At 31.4% G+C, this 14,570-nt stretch overlaps 2 protein-coding genes, 1 long non-coding RNA gene and 1 pseudogene across 4 annotated transcripts; 1 reads left to right on the top strand and 3 right to left on the bottom strand.

Annotated features, from left to right (window-relative positions):
• Positions 1-157: 157 nt before the first annotated feature.
• On the bottom strand, positions 158-418 carry AT2G41391 (annotated as a pseudogene). Its single transcript has one exon.
• Positions 419-573: 155 nt separating this feature from the next.
• On the bottom strand, positions 574-1,390 carry AT2G41390 (Pollen Ole e 1 allergen and extensin family protein). Its single transcript, NM_129702.2, has one exon. It carries the CDS (start codon positions 1,352-1,354, stop codon positions 908-910), a length of 447 nt encoding a protein of 148 aa, NP_181670.2. The 5' UTR covers positions 1,355-1,390; the 3' UTR covers positions 574-907.
• A 4,185-nt stretch (positions 1,391-5,575) lies between these two features.
• Positions 5,576-6,951, bottom strand: AT2G41380 (S-adenosyl-L-methionine-dependent methyltransferases superfamily protein). The gene is made up of 2 exons (NM_129701.4): positions 6,640-6,951; positions 5,576-6,543 (listed from the first exon to the last, which is right to left on the bottom strand). The coding sequence occupies exons 1-2, from the start codon at positions 6,787-6,789 to the stop codon at positions 5,884-5,886; spliced, it is 810 nt and encodes a 269-aa protein (NP_181669.1). The 5' UTR covers positions 6,790-6,951; the 3' UTR covers positions 5,576-5,883.
• A 6,435-nt stretch (positions 6,952-13,386) lies between these two features.
• Positions 13,387-13,660, top strand: AT2G09255. The gene has a single exon (NR_140499.1). It is a non-coding gene; the product is annotated as an other RNA (long non-coding RNA).
• Positions 13,661-14,570: the final 910 nt, after the last annotated feature.

Below are 14,570 nucleotides of genomic sequence, written 5' to 3'. Positions count from 1 at the left end.
CACTGAACTCTGTTTGCATGAAATAACCTTAAGGACAAGGAAATGCAAAGATGGAATTGTTTTTAAATGAGTTTTTATTAGAAACAAGAACTAATGGTGTAGTAGATCTATATTCAGGTTAAGGCTTTAAATGGAGGAGTATTTATATCACTCCAGACCCATCTTCCACTAGCCGCCTCGCTTTATCCCAATGAGGGCCAAGTTTTCTCAACGTAAAACCGTCGGAAAATCTTGCACCAGGCGGCAATTACCCCGTTGGGTTTCTTGAGCACGTGTTTCACGTTGCTGTAAAAGGTGGTGAAGTTGAATCAGTGAAGGGCTTGTGCGACGGTGACTAAATCGACTGATGATTCCGGCGCCACTAGCTGCTCGATGACATCGTTGGTGGAGTGAGCTTATAATGGACGTTGGATTACTTTGTATTTTATATTAAATTAATAGATATTAATATTTGTCAACAGCTTAAAACATTTTTTCCCCCAGTTGATCTTTAGTCCAACAATTTAATTTTTAAGAAAGTATAAACCCTCTGATTTTTCCAACTAGTAAGCTGAACTAAAAACTGCGGAAGTACTAACGTTTTTCAAAATCCATTAGTGTATATATATATAAAGACAGTAATAACTAGTATTTAAGAGAATTATTGATGATAAAATACATACCCACTTATTACTATTATGTAGTATCCTTTTAGTTAAGTACATAAAGATGACAAAGACGGAGCTGCTTATATATAAGCTTTTGTGGAGCATATATATGCCTCACTTATTTCTCCCTATATATATAATAGTAGACGACCATACATTAAAATCACAGTATACATATAAGGCGCACACACTTTAAGGCAGAGACGATCGCATCATACATCATTGTCGAGAAGCACCGATGGCATAGTTAGCGATAAACATTAACCAAGGCTGAGAAATGGTGTAGTGGCATAGGTAGCGATAATCAAAAGATTCTGGAGGATGATGCTAAGCAGCTCATTAACTGAGGCTATGAGAACGCCACCCGGTGGATAGATAAAGCATGAGTTAGTTGGAAGATTTACTTTGATGTCGCACTTATTTGGATTAACAAAAGTCGTATTGCCGGGGTTGAACACAAGGGTAAATACACCAACCTGATTGGTCACTGCTTGAGCGAGGGTTGAGTTTGAGCCGCCTGGACATTCAATATAGACTGTGGCATTGGAGACAGGTGGTGCGCTTGGATCTCCGTCAAGGCTACAATACACGACACCACGAATGCTGACTCGGTCGATTGCGTAGCCCCAGAGTTGAAAGGCGTGGGATATGGAGAAGAGTGAAGCCATGAGAAGTATGGAGAGGAGGAAAACGTTTGATTTTTCCATTTTCTTTTCTTTTGGTTATCTGTTTTGATTTGGTTTAAAAAATGTTTTAACTAAAGGTGTTGTGTGGCAAATAAAGCGTAAGCGGAGGGGTATTTATATGGGTATGTATGAGATATTTGATTTGATAATCGGATAAATCATGGATATGACAAAATTACTTCCAAAATTGGCTGACTGTCTGTGTTTCCTTGCCATTTAAACGTTTAACGTAATAATATTACGGTTTGCATTTATTTTTTAGTTTAACTTCTCGTTTTAGTTTAAGTTTATGTTTTAGTTAAATTGAAGTTTTACATTCTTTCAAGCCACACATGCATGTCCCTTTTAGGAAGTGTACGTTTACTAAAAGTAATGTATTTAACTGTGTTCCTTACTTGCACGAGGAGATATGTAGTATGATTCACAAGAAAAGCTTTGAACGCATGAAAATGTTCCAAGGAAAAGGAATTAGAAATATGTATTTGTTTTAAAAGTGTTTCCTTTTATCATATTTGAAGTTGTAGTTAATGTGAATGTGTTCTAGTGAAACAAGAAAAAGATAGTGTAGCTCAGACTCCTCAGTAGCTAGTGTACGTGCGGGTATCTCTAAGTAGAGCTGTCAAATGGTCCGTCCAAGGACCATTGGGCGTGTCCGTACGGACAGTTTTTTTTATGGGCCAAGTTGGACGGTCCATAATGGACAATGGTCTGAAAAATGTCCATGCCCAATAAAGATCATGTCCATATGGGCAAGCCCATGGTCAGCTCATTTATTATTGATAAATCAAAAATCATGATTTTAAAGAAATTTTCCGCAAAAATTGTAAAAATCGAAGACTTGCATTTTTCCGACAAAACGGTAAAATTGTGTTTTTCTTACCAATACAATAAAATCACGATTTTGGCGGAAAAATTATGGAATTGTTTTTTTCTGCCAAAACTGTAAAATCATAAAATTGTTTTTTCCCGCCAAAACGGAGAATTGTGTTTTCTCACCAAAACTGTAAAATTATGTTTTTTTCGCCAATAAAATAAAATCACGATTTTGGCAGAAAAATTGTGTTTTCCCGTCAAAACCATAAAATCGGAGAATTGCGTTTTCTCATCAAAACCGTAAAATTGTGTTCTCGCCAATTAAAATCGCGATTTAAGAGGAAAATTTACGAAATTACGTTTTTCGGTCAAATTCGTAAAATCGGAGAATTGTATTTTTCCCGTCAAAACCGTAAAATTGAAAATTTGTGTATTCTAAAAAATTGTGGAATACTATCTTTCCTTCAAAACTATAAATAATTTAATAAGAAACAATTTATTAAAATTTAAAATTTTCATAAAGATAGAAACTTATAAATGTAAAATATAGAATTTGAAAATTATTTAGTTGTAATTATAATTAAAATTATAAAAATATGATTAAAATGAAGACATGTCTATTGACTCAATTCATGCCCATGGGCAGCCCATTGTCCATATGGTCAAGCCCATATTATCCGCGGACAAAACTGGTCATATGCCCAATTAGATCATTTGTTTTATGGTTCGGAATATAGCCCGTCCATATGCATTTGGACTGGGCAAGTCCATGGGCGGCCTGCCCAATTGACAGCTCTATCTCTAAGGGTTATAAAGTTTATAATTACGCGATGCCAATGCTTTGATACATTTTTGCTAAAAAAAATGCCTTCGTACATACACACGCAAATAGATGAGGGTAAATTTGACTTGGTTTTCGATCATTTCTTTTACTTTCGTGGGCATATCTTTTTTAAAAAAAAAGATTAGAATAGGATATCTAGTCGTCGATTTCTCACAATCAGAACTACAACTAGAGCGAACTACTCTCGGCTGAGCATATGATCCTTGGCAGAAGTTTCTGCAAGCCCACCACATGTTAATTTCATGGGCCGAAACTCAAAAAAAAAACAAGTGGTCATTAGAAAATGACATAGTACAAAATGAAAATCGAATTCAAGCGCTTTAAGGTCTGAGGATTAAAATCCCTTTTCCTTATGTCATGACCCAAGTACCACTACACTACCTCGTTTGAATCACCTTTGCTTGCTTTTGGTAGTCTTACGATTTAGTTTTAGCTTGCATTACCAAATGAGTCATTGCATGACCAAATGGTCCTAGGCTCCTAGCAAAGCGATTTACCTTTTGCTTGTTTTTAGTAATCATACAGTTAAAATTTCGTATTAAAAATATCCTACTATATTATTTGGGAAGTATATTTTAAATGTAACCTTAATTTTTGTAAGTAATTACATAGGTATGCCATTAGAAATAAAATTTTAAAGAGTAAATTAATTTATCTCTTTAATGATTAAAAAGTCAAATACTAATTTAATTAATTAAATTTAATTAAAAAACGAAATATATTATTATTTTCCAAAAATAATAACCAATCAAAATCAACATATAAGATTTGATATCTAAATTTTAATTAATTGAATTTAATTAAAAAAACGAAATACATTATTAATTTCCAAAAAAGTAACCAATTAAAATCAACAAATTATATTTGATATCTAAATTATCATATTAATTTTTTTATTAATTATTCTAGTTCACTTCTCATCTTTATATGATTTTATTTTTGCGGAAAAATAATATCATCATTATAAAAATAATAATTAGAGTTATTTCGCATATGCCACAATTTGAATTTTTAAAAACGAATATAAACTGTTCAATACATGAAAAAATATTATAACGGGTGAAAAATAGATTTAAGAAAACTTTCTACTGAGTAACGGGTCATAATTTGAAATATTTCTATTCAATTTCATACATATTATATTGAAAATTTATAATCTTATATAGTACAATAATTAATAACATATTAGATGTGATTCAATTTTTAATAAAAGCTGGAAAATCCTAGAATTGACGGGTTTAGATCGATATTAATACAAGATGGAATACTAGAGGTGAAACTCTTAAATTAACAATCAAACTACAAGTGTATAATCTTAAACACTAAATAATATAGATAATATCAACAAAACATATACATGAACTCACAGTTTACTATACATATAAAATCAAATAAAATAATATCATATATTTTTAAATCATCTTTACAATAAAAGATTTTATTTTAACTAAAATATAAGCGTACCTGCGGTATACTGCAGGTTAATATCTAGATTATAGGGCTTATTGGATTTAAAGACGGGTCATCAAAGATTTCCTAAACTGAAGCAAAATATACTGAATATTCAAATATCTATATGTTACCAAATTATAAACAAATAAGTCAATTTAATATTTTATATACGAAATCAAGTAAATCTTAATCACATAAAAATTGGCACAAAAAAAGTATTCAACAATTAAAAAATTATCAAATCTCTCTGTTATATAAGTTTTGATACTATATTCGAATAATGTAATATACCTTTTCAATTTGTATTTTTTAACTAATTTAAGCTAACTAATATATTTGCTAATCTTATACGTATCAAAACCGACTATCGTTTCTTATCTCTATAATATTTTTGCAAGACTTTTTTGGTGGATTTGGATAAAAGTGTATTCGGATCATATGGTACATTCCCCTATTAAATAAATATGGTGCACTCCTATGTTATTAGCTAAAATATTTAGAATATAATTCAGAGTCATATCATTAATAAAATTAATATTAATAAACTAAATGACTTTTTGGCAAGACGAATTTGGAGAGACGGGTTTTTGAATCAACATTAATAAAAAAGTAAAATATGATTAATCCACCGTTTCAATACGGGTTAAATCTTTAATTTATTATTTTGTAAAACCACTAATATTAAACATATCAAATCATCCTAATTTAGAAAAGATTATATAAAACCAAAAATGTTATGTGGTATGTATAATGTTACTATATATAAAATTAAACAATAAAATATAAATGTATTAGAGAATGATACAATTTGCAAAACTTTAATATATAAAAAATAATTCTTAAATTTTAAAAATTACTACTTTAGAAAAATAATCACGGGACGGGTAAAAAAATTACATAACGAGTTTTATTTTAGAATTGGGTTATATGGTGGATGTATTTGAATCAATATTTATAAAATTTTAAAATATTATTAATATACTGTTTTAATAGGGATTAAAACTCCAGTTTTTTAACAATTATCTCATGGATTCGTGGTATAGGGTTACCTAATAACAATTATAAACTGTAAAATAAAAATATTTTATAAAATTAAAATTTATAAGTTTTAATATATATTACTTTTAAAAAATAAATCGTCCCGCGCTATACTGCGGATGAAAATCTAGTATACTTTATAGAGATAGCGTCATTTTTTATTTTTTTCTTAACGTTAGATAGCAAATCTGAAAGAGCAATATAGAGTATAGTCGCTTTTTTTCTTTTTCAGTGGAATTTAGATATTGTGTAGTCGCGCGTGGGGTAAAAAAGGAAAGATTAGAGATCCCCAGGAATGCTGGAACGACAAAGTTTTATTTTTACATTGAACCAATCAAAACTAATGTCTTCTTGTGTGTAAGCACAAGGTGTTCGACGAAATGCCTAACTGAGAGATATCAATTTATACACGTTCTTCTGCAACTCTTCCGATCAACAGATAAATCGGATACCTAACAACTTTCTTCTCTTTCCCATCTTCTTTCCACGAACCAGCAAACTCTCCTTCCATCTCAGCCGTCAAAAGCTCTAAACCTTTCTCCTTAGCCGTCTGATACGCCGAAGATGACCTCAGATACGTCATATACTCTTCAAACACCATTTCTTTCTCCGTTACAAACCTCACCGGAAAACTTTGACTTTCCGTTGACTCATCATTATCCACTTTCTCGAACGGAAACTCAATTCCTCTGTACCCATCCTCCACAAGCCGTCGCGCTAGATCCCAATGAGGACCAAGTTTCTCATCGTAAAACCGTTGAAAGACCTTGTCCACGGCGTCGTTAACTTCCGGATTGGTGTAGCACCAGGCGGCGATTACTCCGTTGGGTTTCTTGAGCACGTGTTTCACGTTGCTGTAAAAGTTCGTGAGGTCGAACCAATGAAGGGCTTGAGCGACGGTGACTAAATCAACTGATGATTCAGGTGCTACTAGCTTCTCGATCTCCGATGAAGACATCGTCGGTGGAGTGATCTCGTAACGGACGTTGGGAAGCTTTGCAGCAAATTCAAGTTGCTTTGAGCTCGTGTCTGTAGCAATCACGTTCTTGTAGATTCCGGCTAGCTGAAAAGAAGGACAAGATTAAAATGATATAGAATTTTGAATCAAGATTGAAAGACTAACATGAGTTATTTGGAGATTTGAACAACACTATTATACCGATCGTGAGGCTTGGCCGCTTCCGGCGCCAACGTCCCAGGCAAGGTCGTGGCACGGTGTTTTCGATGCGATATATTCGAAGAGTTTGGTGGGGTAACTGGGTCGGGCTGCTGCATATTGCTCTGCTTGCTTGATGAATAATTTCGCCATTGTTTTTGTTCTCGTGTTTCTTGAATAATTTTTTTAACTTGTGGTTTTGGAGGATCCGATGGATCTATTATATGTTAGAAGGATTCGAGAGAAGCGTGTCAAACTTGAATTGATCAAAGGTGGTGAATGGAATCCAAAAGAGTGACTATCACGGGAAGGTCATATTCGCTGTTAAAGAAAGTGGTTACACTATCTTTTTCGCGGGAAGATATGATAGTTTAAAATGGGCTTCTATGGATTCTCTCTTTGGCCCAATATTTAGAAAATCAAATGGCCCATTAATCTTGAACGCTGGAAAATGGAAATACACTCTTTTTCTTGCCACGTATTTTTGTAACTGTTATAAAATAATAGCTACGGAAAGATAGGAGTATTAGTTAATTAATTAGACTGATACTTGAATTTAGAATAATGAAATTCCCAAAAATGATGGAATGGTAAAGTGGGAGATCTGGAAATTGGTGAAAAAAGTCTATGAAAGTGACAACCAAATTTAATGGTAAATCCTCATTAAATCATATCGAATTTCATTTGTCGGGCCATTATTATTTTACCTTTCTTTGGCCCCTCGATTAGAAAAAGGTTAATTATCGCCAACTTGTTTCACCATTGACTCTTTTATTCGATTTTACCTATCGAAAACATATTAATTAGTCTTGTCCACAAATGCAACATTACTATATATAGTCTGTATAATTAAAGAATAATAAATTTAATTATGGAGTTTCTTTTTTCCTTGGATTCTAATTTGATCGACACTCAACACCATATATGATATGTGGAATAAAAAACACCACTCTTGTCCACGTGAACCATATGGTTCAAAGTTATCAAAATCGAATAATTGTTGTAGACCTTAAACCCGTCTACTATACATACGTACTATATAAATTGGGGGTCTGCAACTCAAATAAATAAGACGAATGTTGTTATGAATTATGACTGTAATATGAATATGTGATTTTTTGTGGGTCGGCATATGAATATGTGATTTGTTCGATGATAAATGTATCTTATTACGCGATCTATCCTTCTTTTTTTGCTACTAAATGTCTTTATTTGTTATTTACATGATCTTAAATTTCATATACTGGTTGATCAATATTTTTTTTTTTCGTTTTTATATATACAGAAAATATCATGGCCATTGTGTCTAGCTATTTTGTCTTAGACCATAGTTTCATTTAAAAAACATATTGATCTATAAGAATGTCTTTTCCATATGGTAGATAATATGAAGAGCGGAAAAAAAAACTGTTACTGAGGTATCAATCACACAAGTACGTTTTCTTGTTATGCTTTCAAATCAGAGAAGTATATGTCTTGTCAAACAAATAATGTAAAGATACGAAATTTGTAAAATGAAAAAAAATAATTAAAAAAAAAAATCTTGAGATGTTTGACCGAGGAAAATACAAAGAGAAAACACTGAGATGTTTGATTAGTGTCAATACAAGATTTTAGTCTAATCCAGATCTTATTTTATGCAATAATACAGTGTAAATTTTGATAAGTAGAGTTAACTGAAAATGATATATATAAGATGATGAATAGACAAGAAAGCCCCTGAGAGCAGAGATGATAGAGAAAAGCAAAGTCCAGTGGTCACAGTCATCACAGAAACAGAAAGTTTCAGGTATCTCTTAACTCCAACTCCCAAGTTTTTTCAATTGTCATTTTCTCTCTCTAGCTCTCTCTCTTTCTCTCTATTCTCTGAAACAAAAGGAATTTTTGTTAGAGCTTTTGGCCCAAAGGTCTCTCACTCTCTCTGGTTATATGCAAAGGCTCTATTATTCATTTAATACTACTGGAACTAGTGGAACATTGAGTGAGAGAGACGCATGAAAATGAGACTGAGACTTAAGCTCTAGGCCTACTCATGGCATGTGGAAGTCAGTGCTCCTACAACAAAAATTATTATTCGCATTCCAACTAAATCATTCATATACTATTACGTTAGCTAACTTTAGTTATAATTGAGTAGCTAACCTGTGAACATAGACGGTTTCAAGTGCTTTCAACACATGGTTAAAGTTGGTCTTGGTTTGTTAGGTCATTGCAAAGAAAATCTGGTGTAGATGGAGACCATCACATAATTAAATACTATACCATGTGATAATATATATATATATATATATGGAATTACATAAAAAAAATTATTGAACTATAAGTAAAAGTTTGTCTTATTACTATACAATTTTCTTAAACTCAAGACTTTTACGTGGCTAATGTTTAGTAACAGAGCAATAATTATTGGTCTGGGGTGTGGTAAGCTAGTCAGGTGATAGTGTGTTCAATGACACGTGACGAACGTTGTGACAGACTTGAAGTAAACGGAGCCCGTTTAAAGTAAACGCCTCGGCCGTACCGTTATTTTTGAAAGCCGCTATTTTCGCATAACCGTATAACTAGGAAGGGACCTCTCATAGTCTCATGTGATAGATAAAAAGTTCATGTAATTATTATTACCTACAAGAAAAGTATTGACAACAAAATAAATAGCCAATAATAATATTTATATTAATTTCGGCAAGCTATAGAAGTGAAGAGGCAATGGTACAAAAATTTATGTGCTATATAAGAAAACAAAAAGTTGCAAAAAAAAAGAAGCTAATTAGTATATAATATGAATTACATTTAAATTCTATGCATGTAAACATATGGGTGTTGGTTTTGGTGCGTTTTGATCATTTAATTACTATAGCGAAAATTAGAAAGGAGATGGTTTTTTGGTAGCTTAGCTTCATTAAAAAAAATCGAATTAGTTATAAGAAAAAGAAAAAAATAAGAAAACAAATTTAAGAGAGGACCAGCAGAGAGACAGAGAGAGGAGGAGATTGAGAGGTCAAGTCATTGAAGTCACCATCACATCTCTTCACATGCAATAACACACACCATTGTCTTGTCTTGTCATACATATTTCATTTTGCATCCCAACAAAATTTTAATCGCATACTTAAAATCATCTATCTATGCATTCATGTTTACCATAACAGTTTGATCAAAAAAAAAAAGTTTACCATAACAATATATAGAATAATCAAGTTTGTAGAATGTTTTATATAAATTAATTAGTTCAAATTCTATGTATGTATTGAAATGATTAAAACAAAAAGAAGGAAAATTTAGCATTTATTTAATTTGTTTGTTTCTGTTCTATAATTCAACATGAATATTTTCATTGCATTCGTTTCAGTTGTATTGGATCTATAAAATCTTAAAGATATAGAGAAAATTTTGGTTCAAAGAAAAAATATTACCATGAAAAATAATCTCAATTAGGTTTTGAGATATGATTTTTTTCTTTAGATTCAGATCGATTCGCGCGTTTATTTGGACTGAACATTCTTAATAAAATGTCAAATTTTACCTGTTGAAAAAGCAACTTACGTTTTTTTTTTTTTTTGTCAATCAAGCAACTTACGTTTACTCTTTGTTTTTAAACCACTTCTGTATATTTCCTTTTTCTGCATAATTCAAATCACCTGCAATCCCTAACAAACACTCCTTCTGCAGCAATCCATAACCTAGTAATTCCAGCTTTCCTTTTCTACTTTTATGTACACACATGCAACAAATATACGAATGTTTTGTTTGAAATTGCAAGTTAATACTTACTATATGGTAACTGTCTGTTATAATAAATATCGCATATTGTTGGTATTAATTATAGTTAAGAAAACAATAAACACTTTTAGCATTCTGATTTAATTAATCCAAATGGGTTTACTGGTCTCCTAAAGGCCTGCAATGTGATAACTCAGGCACCTATTTGTTGTATCCTCTACCTTTTTCTGGGCCAAATGACACACACATATATATATATATATATGTGGTTTAGTTTCCTCTTCTGTTATTTGCATCTGATTCTCTACATTTGCCAAAGATTTTCCATTTGGATGATTTGAGGGAAAATAATTGTGGGATCCATGAAATAAAATTTTAGTGATGGTGAACCAAATACGGATATAAATTTTATATTATTATTCTTAATTCCAACTTTAAAATTCTCATTTTGACGAAAAAAAAACAAAAACTTTTCCTTTTATTTTTAATAATTTAACTTTTTCTGGCCAATGGGACCCATATTATCAAATTAGCACAAAAGAATCTCCACTTGACCCCTAATACTAATATAGTTGATTTAATTATTTGTTAAATTCTTTCCAAAATTTAAACTTTCTTCTTTTCATCAAGTGTGAAGTGTTTGCTCTTCTTTAATTTTCATCTGCTTTCTCCTGTCAAGTCCCTTTCCCATTATAAGAAGAGAAAGATACGCCTAATTGGCTAATTCCAATCTCCTAATTTCCTAGTTTTCTTTAATAGTTATTTTCCCATTTATATCCAGAGAAGTTATTAAAAACAATTAAGTCTCTAAAGGCTTTACCCTTTTTCATACAAATTACCGTAGACCGAAATACAATTTTAATATTATAGTGTGATACTGCAACTAAAATAAAAATTGAAAGCTTAAGAGGTTTTGAAATGATGGATTAGTTTGTCCTTATCCTCCATCTGGATGACATTAAGAGCGAGGGCCTCTTATTGTGCCCCATAATACATAAGTATATGTCACTACTTTGTCGTATGCACATCATGAAGTTAGTGCATAATGTTTATATAATCGCTCATGTATATGTACTTGGTTGCTTTTGAGTGGTTAAAGTAAAGATTTTGAAAAAGAGACGAGATGACTTATGGAATCAATAAATTATGCATAATTATCACCACTTTCCCTTTCCCTTTTAATGTTTTTTGTAATCTTTTGTGCTATACTACTTAAACATTAGTATTTGACATCAGTTTTATAATATCGAATACCATCTGAGATATATAAAAAAATGATTAACATTACTTTTATATTGATCATTAGTGAGAAGTTTAGAGTATCAACTACACTAGAACAATACATGCTCTATATATTCTTAACAATACATGCCTTATGTCCAAATGAATAGTGGCATAACAAAACCATTAGCACAAAAAGGGAAATTAGAAGATGCTTTAGGTTAAATGTTTTCTAGCATTTAATAAAACTATTTCGCATTTATAACTTTGTATTTATTTGATGTTTACACTTTTTTATAAATTTTTAAATAATTAAGCTTCAATTTTCATTGATTTTATGTTTTCAATTAATATTAGAACAACTCCTCATTCGTTCACGTATCATTTAAAAAATATATATATTTCTTAATCTATTATTGTTAGAAAACAGACTACAATTACTAAACAATAATAATTGTACAATGTCATATATATAAGTTTTAGTAAATATTGCAAAAAGAAAATCATTATAAAAATGTAATATATATAGAAATTGCTTTTAATATATTCAGACTTTTGTCTTTGCTTCTCTATAGTGGTTTGTATAATGAGAAAATTGCAAGAATATTCATAACTGGAAGCAACTACGTATACACACTTTTGTCGGTCCGTATGACTACTAGACAAGGATTCGATTCGAAGTGTCTTGGAGCTAAATTATTAGGTAAACTATTTTCATCCAATGAAGACGTATAAACCTTCCAAATCCCATTAACAAAAACAAAAATTCTAGAACCGATTCTAATATGTGGAGGAGGGTGCACACGATATATAGACCGGTCGATGTGATAGCTCTGAAGACAAAAGACAAATTGAGGAATGGCAATTAATTGTAAATATCAAACGCCAATGATTTAGGGCAAAGACCATGTGAACATTGCAACAATTGGAGCATATTGGACTTTCGACATATTACAAAAATCCGAATTAAATATAATCATGTGGCCATTATAAATATTTTGGTCAAATGTTTCAAAGTGACTTTTGTCAACTTTAAAAGTTCCCTCGAGAAATCTAATATCTTATCACCAAAATAGGAAGTCAAATTTATCCTTCATTGGATTTAAACAACAAAGAGTTGCGAGACGACTGCATATATATTAGTTAGTTATGCCCATTGGCAATGTTATTTTGAATCCCTAAAATTGGATTAATTTATAATTGGATTTTTTTTTGTCCACATCAAATTATTATTGGATTTACCAAAAAGACAAACTCAGTTTAGTGTACATAACTAGCTCATATTATTATTATTACTAATATATATCTAAAAAACTGGTTTGGGTCTATTAGACTATTATTGAAGAATTTGCGATATGTCATGTTAATGAAATATAAAACCATATTGTGGGTATTCTGGAATTTACTGATATTTTAATAGGGTTTTAGTACAATTTCCTGTTTTCTTTAATTGCCATTAGGTTTTGCTCATTAAAGTAGTCGAATGGATGGTAGAAATGTAGATCATATATGGTGACTTTCTCCAACACAAATATTAAGAGAGACAAAATCATCACACTCATACATATTTTCCACCACAACCACTTAATAGAGAATTTAATTTGTGGTGTATTGACCCAACTCCCTCCACAAGAACCTAATTTCTTATGCTCATCCACTTCTCATTTTCTATGGATTTTCCATCAACATTTGAATCACCAGCTGACAACATTCAGTTGGGTTCCACTAAATTCCTCCTTTTTCTTTCTATATATATTGGTTGTATACATACATACAGATTTATTCCTATATGTATTATATACACAAGAACCCTACAATTTGTAGGCTAGAAGTCAAAAGGTCAGACCGACCTCAGCGAATGGGCTTGCAGTCAAACCATATACATGGGTTATTGGTGGACACCTATATATGAATTATTTGGAATCTATATAAGTTTCTTAATTTGATGTTCAATTTCAGGAGTTTCACTTGAAGACGACTTAGCTTTGAAGTTTGAAGAGTAGAACTTCTTGGGGTTCATATTATTTTCGGCTGCTTTCAAAGCTGTCGTCATCTTTCTGGGGAAAGTATTAACACATACATACATCTATATTAGAGAACCACACGTATGTGTAGATTATTTTCCAACAAAGTCTAAGTTAGCTGATTCAAATCTTGTTCAAACTATTAGACTTCTTTCACTTTCCTAGAGCCTAGAGAGTGTGTCATGATGTTTGGAAAATGATGGCTTTAGATGTATCCTTTCTCATTGGTTGTATACTTTGACCATTGCAAACTTTCTACTGATTTTGAGCAAACTTCGAAATAGTCTAAGATTCAGGTCAGGTACTAAATTGTCAGTGTAATTCTACTAGCATAATTTTCGCATATCATTGGGCCATTGGCCTCACATAAGTTACTAATAAATTAATGTATATATGTTTGGTGTGTCAAAGTTGGTGATGCAATTAAAAAGTGTATAGAACCATGCATGTTGTTCATATAGCATTTCGTTAGTTGTTCACTGTTGAAGAACAGTGAAGATCGCCAAATTAAACAGGATTAATTAGCCATGTGAATAGTTTCACTTGTTTCTTAGAGTTCTTATTATTTATAATTCATTAGTACAGCTGTTTTCTAATTATCCACACATGTAATCCGCACATACCTCGATTTGCTTTGTTCCTCTATTAAATAATACTATCTATATTTGTAAAAGGAGAACGAAGAATACAAACTTTTAAGTGTTTCCAGGAAAAAGGAGAAAGAAAAAAATGAGTGTAGGCATTGGATGATAATTATTAAGCGGTTTAGAAATCTAGTGATCAGTATTTTTCCACGTACCAGTCTTAATTATTTAATATATAAGTTTTTGGTGGCATCTTTTATTAACTTTTCCCTTAATCTTGTAATATAATAAAAAATTAATGCTGTCGGGCTATGGAAAACAAAAAGCAAGCAAATGACAGAAAATTAATTTCTTAAGATAAGAAAAGAGAAAGGTGAAGAAAAGG

Source organism: Arabidopsis thaliana, chromosome 2 (genome assembly GCF_000001735.4).
Source record: "Arabidopsis thaliana chromosome 2, partial sequence".
NCBI lineage: Eukaryota > Viridiplantae > Streptophyta > Magnoliopsida > Brassicales > Brassicaceae > Arabidopsis > Arabidopsis thaliana.
This window is presented reverse-complemented; position numbering and strand designations above follow the sequence as displayed.

Bases quoted from the DNA above. Each gene is read 5' to 3' on its own strand.
- AT2G41390 (NM_129702.2), bottom strand. From the start codon at position 1,354: ATGGAAAAATCAAACGTTTTCCTCCTCTCCATACTTCTCATGGCTTCA.
- AT2G41380 (NM_129701.4), bottom strand. From the start codon at position 6,789: ATGGCGAAATTATTCATCAAGCAAGCAGAGCAATATGCAGCAGCCCGA. The intron at 6,544-6,639 runs GTATAATAGTGT...CCTTCTTTTCAG, and splicing joins GCGGCCAAGCCTCACGATCG to CTAGCCGGAATCTACAAGAA.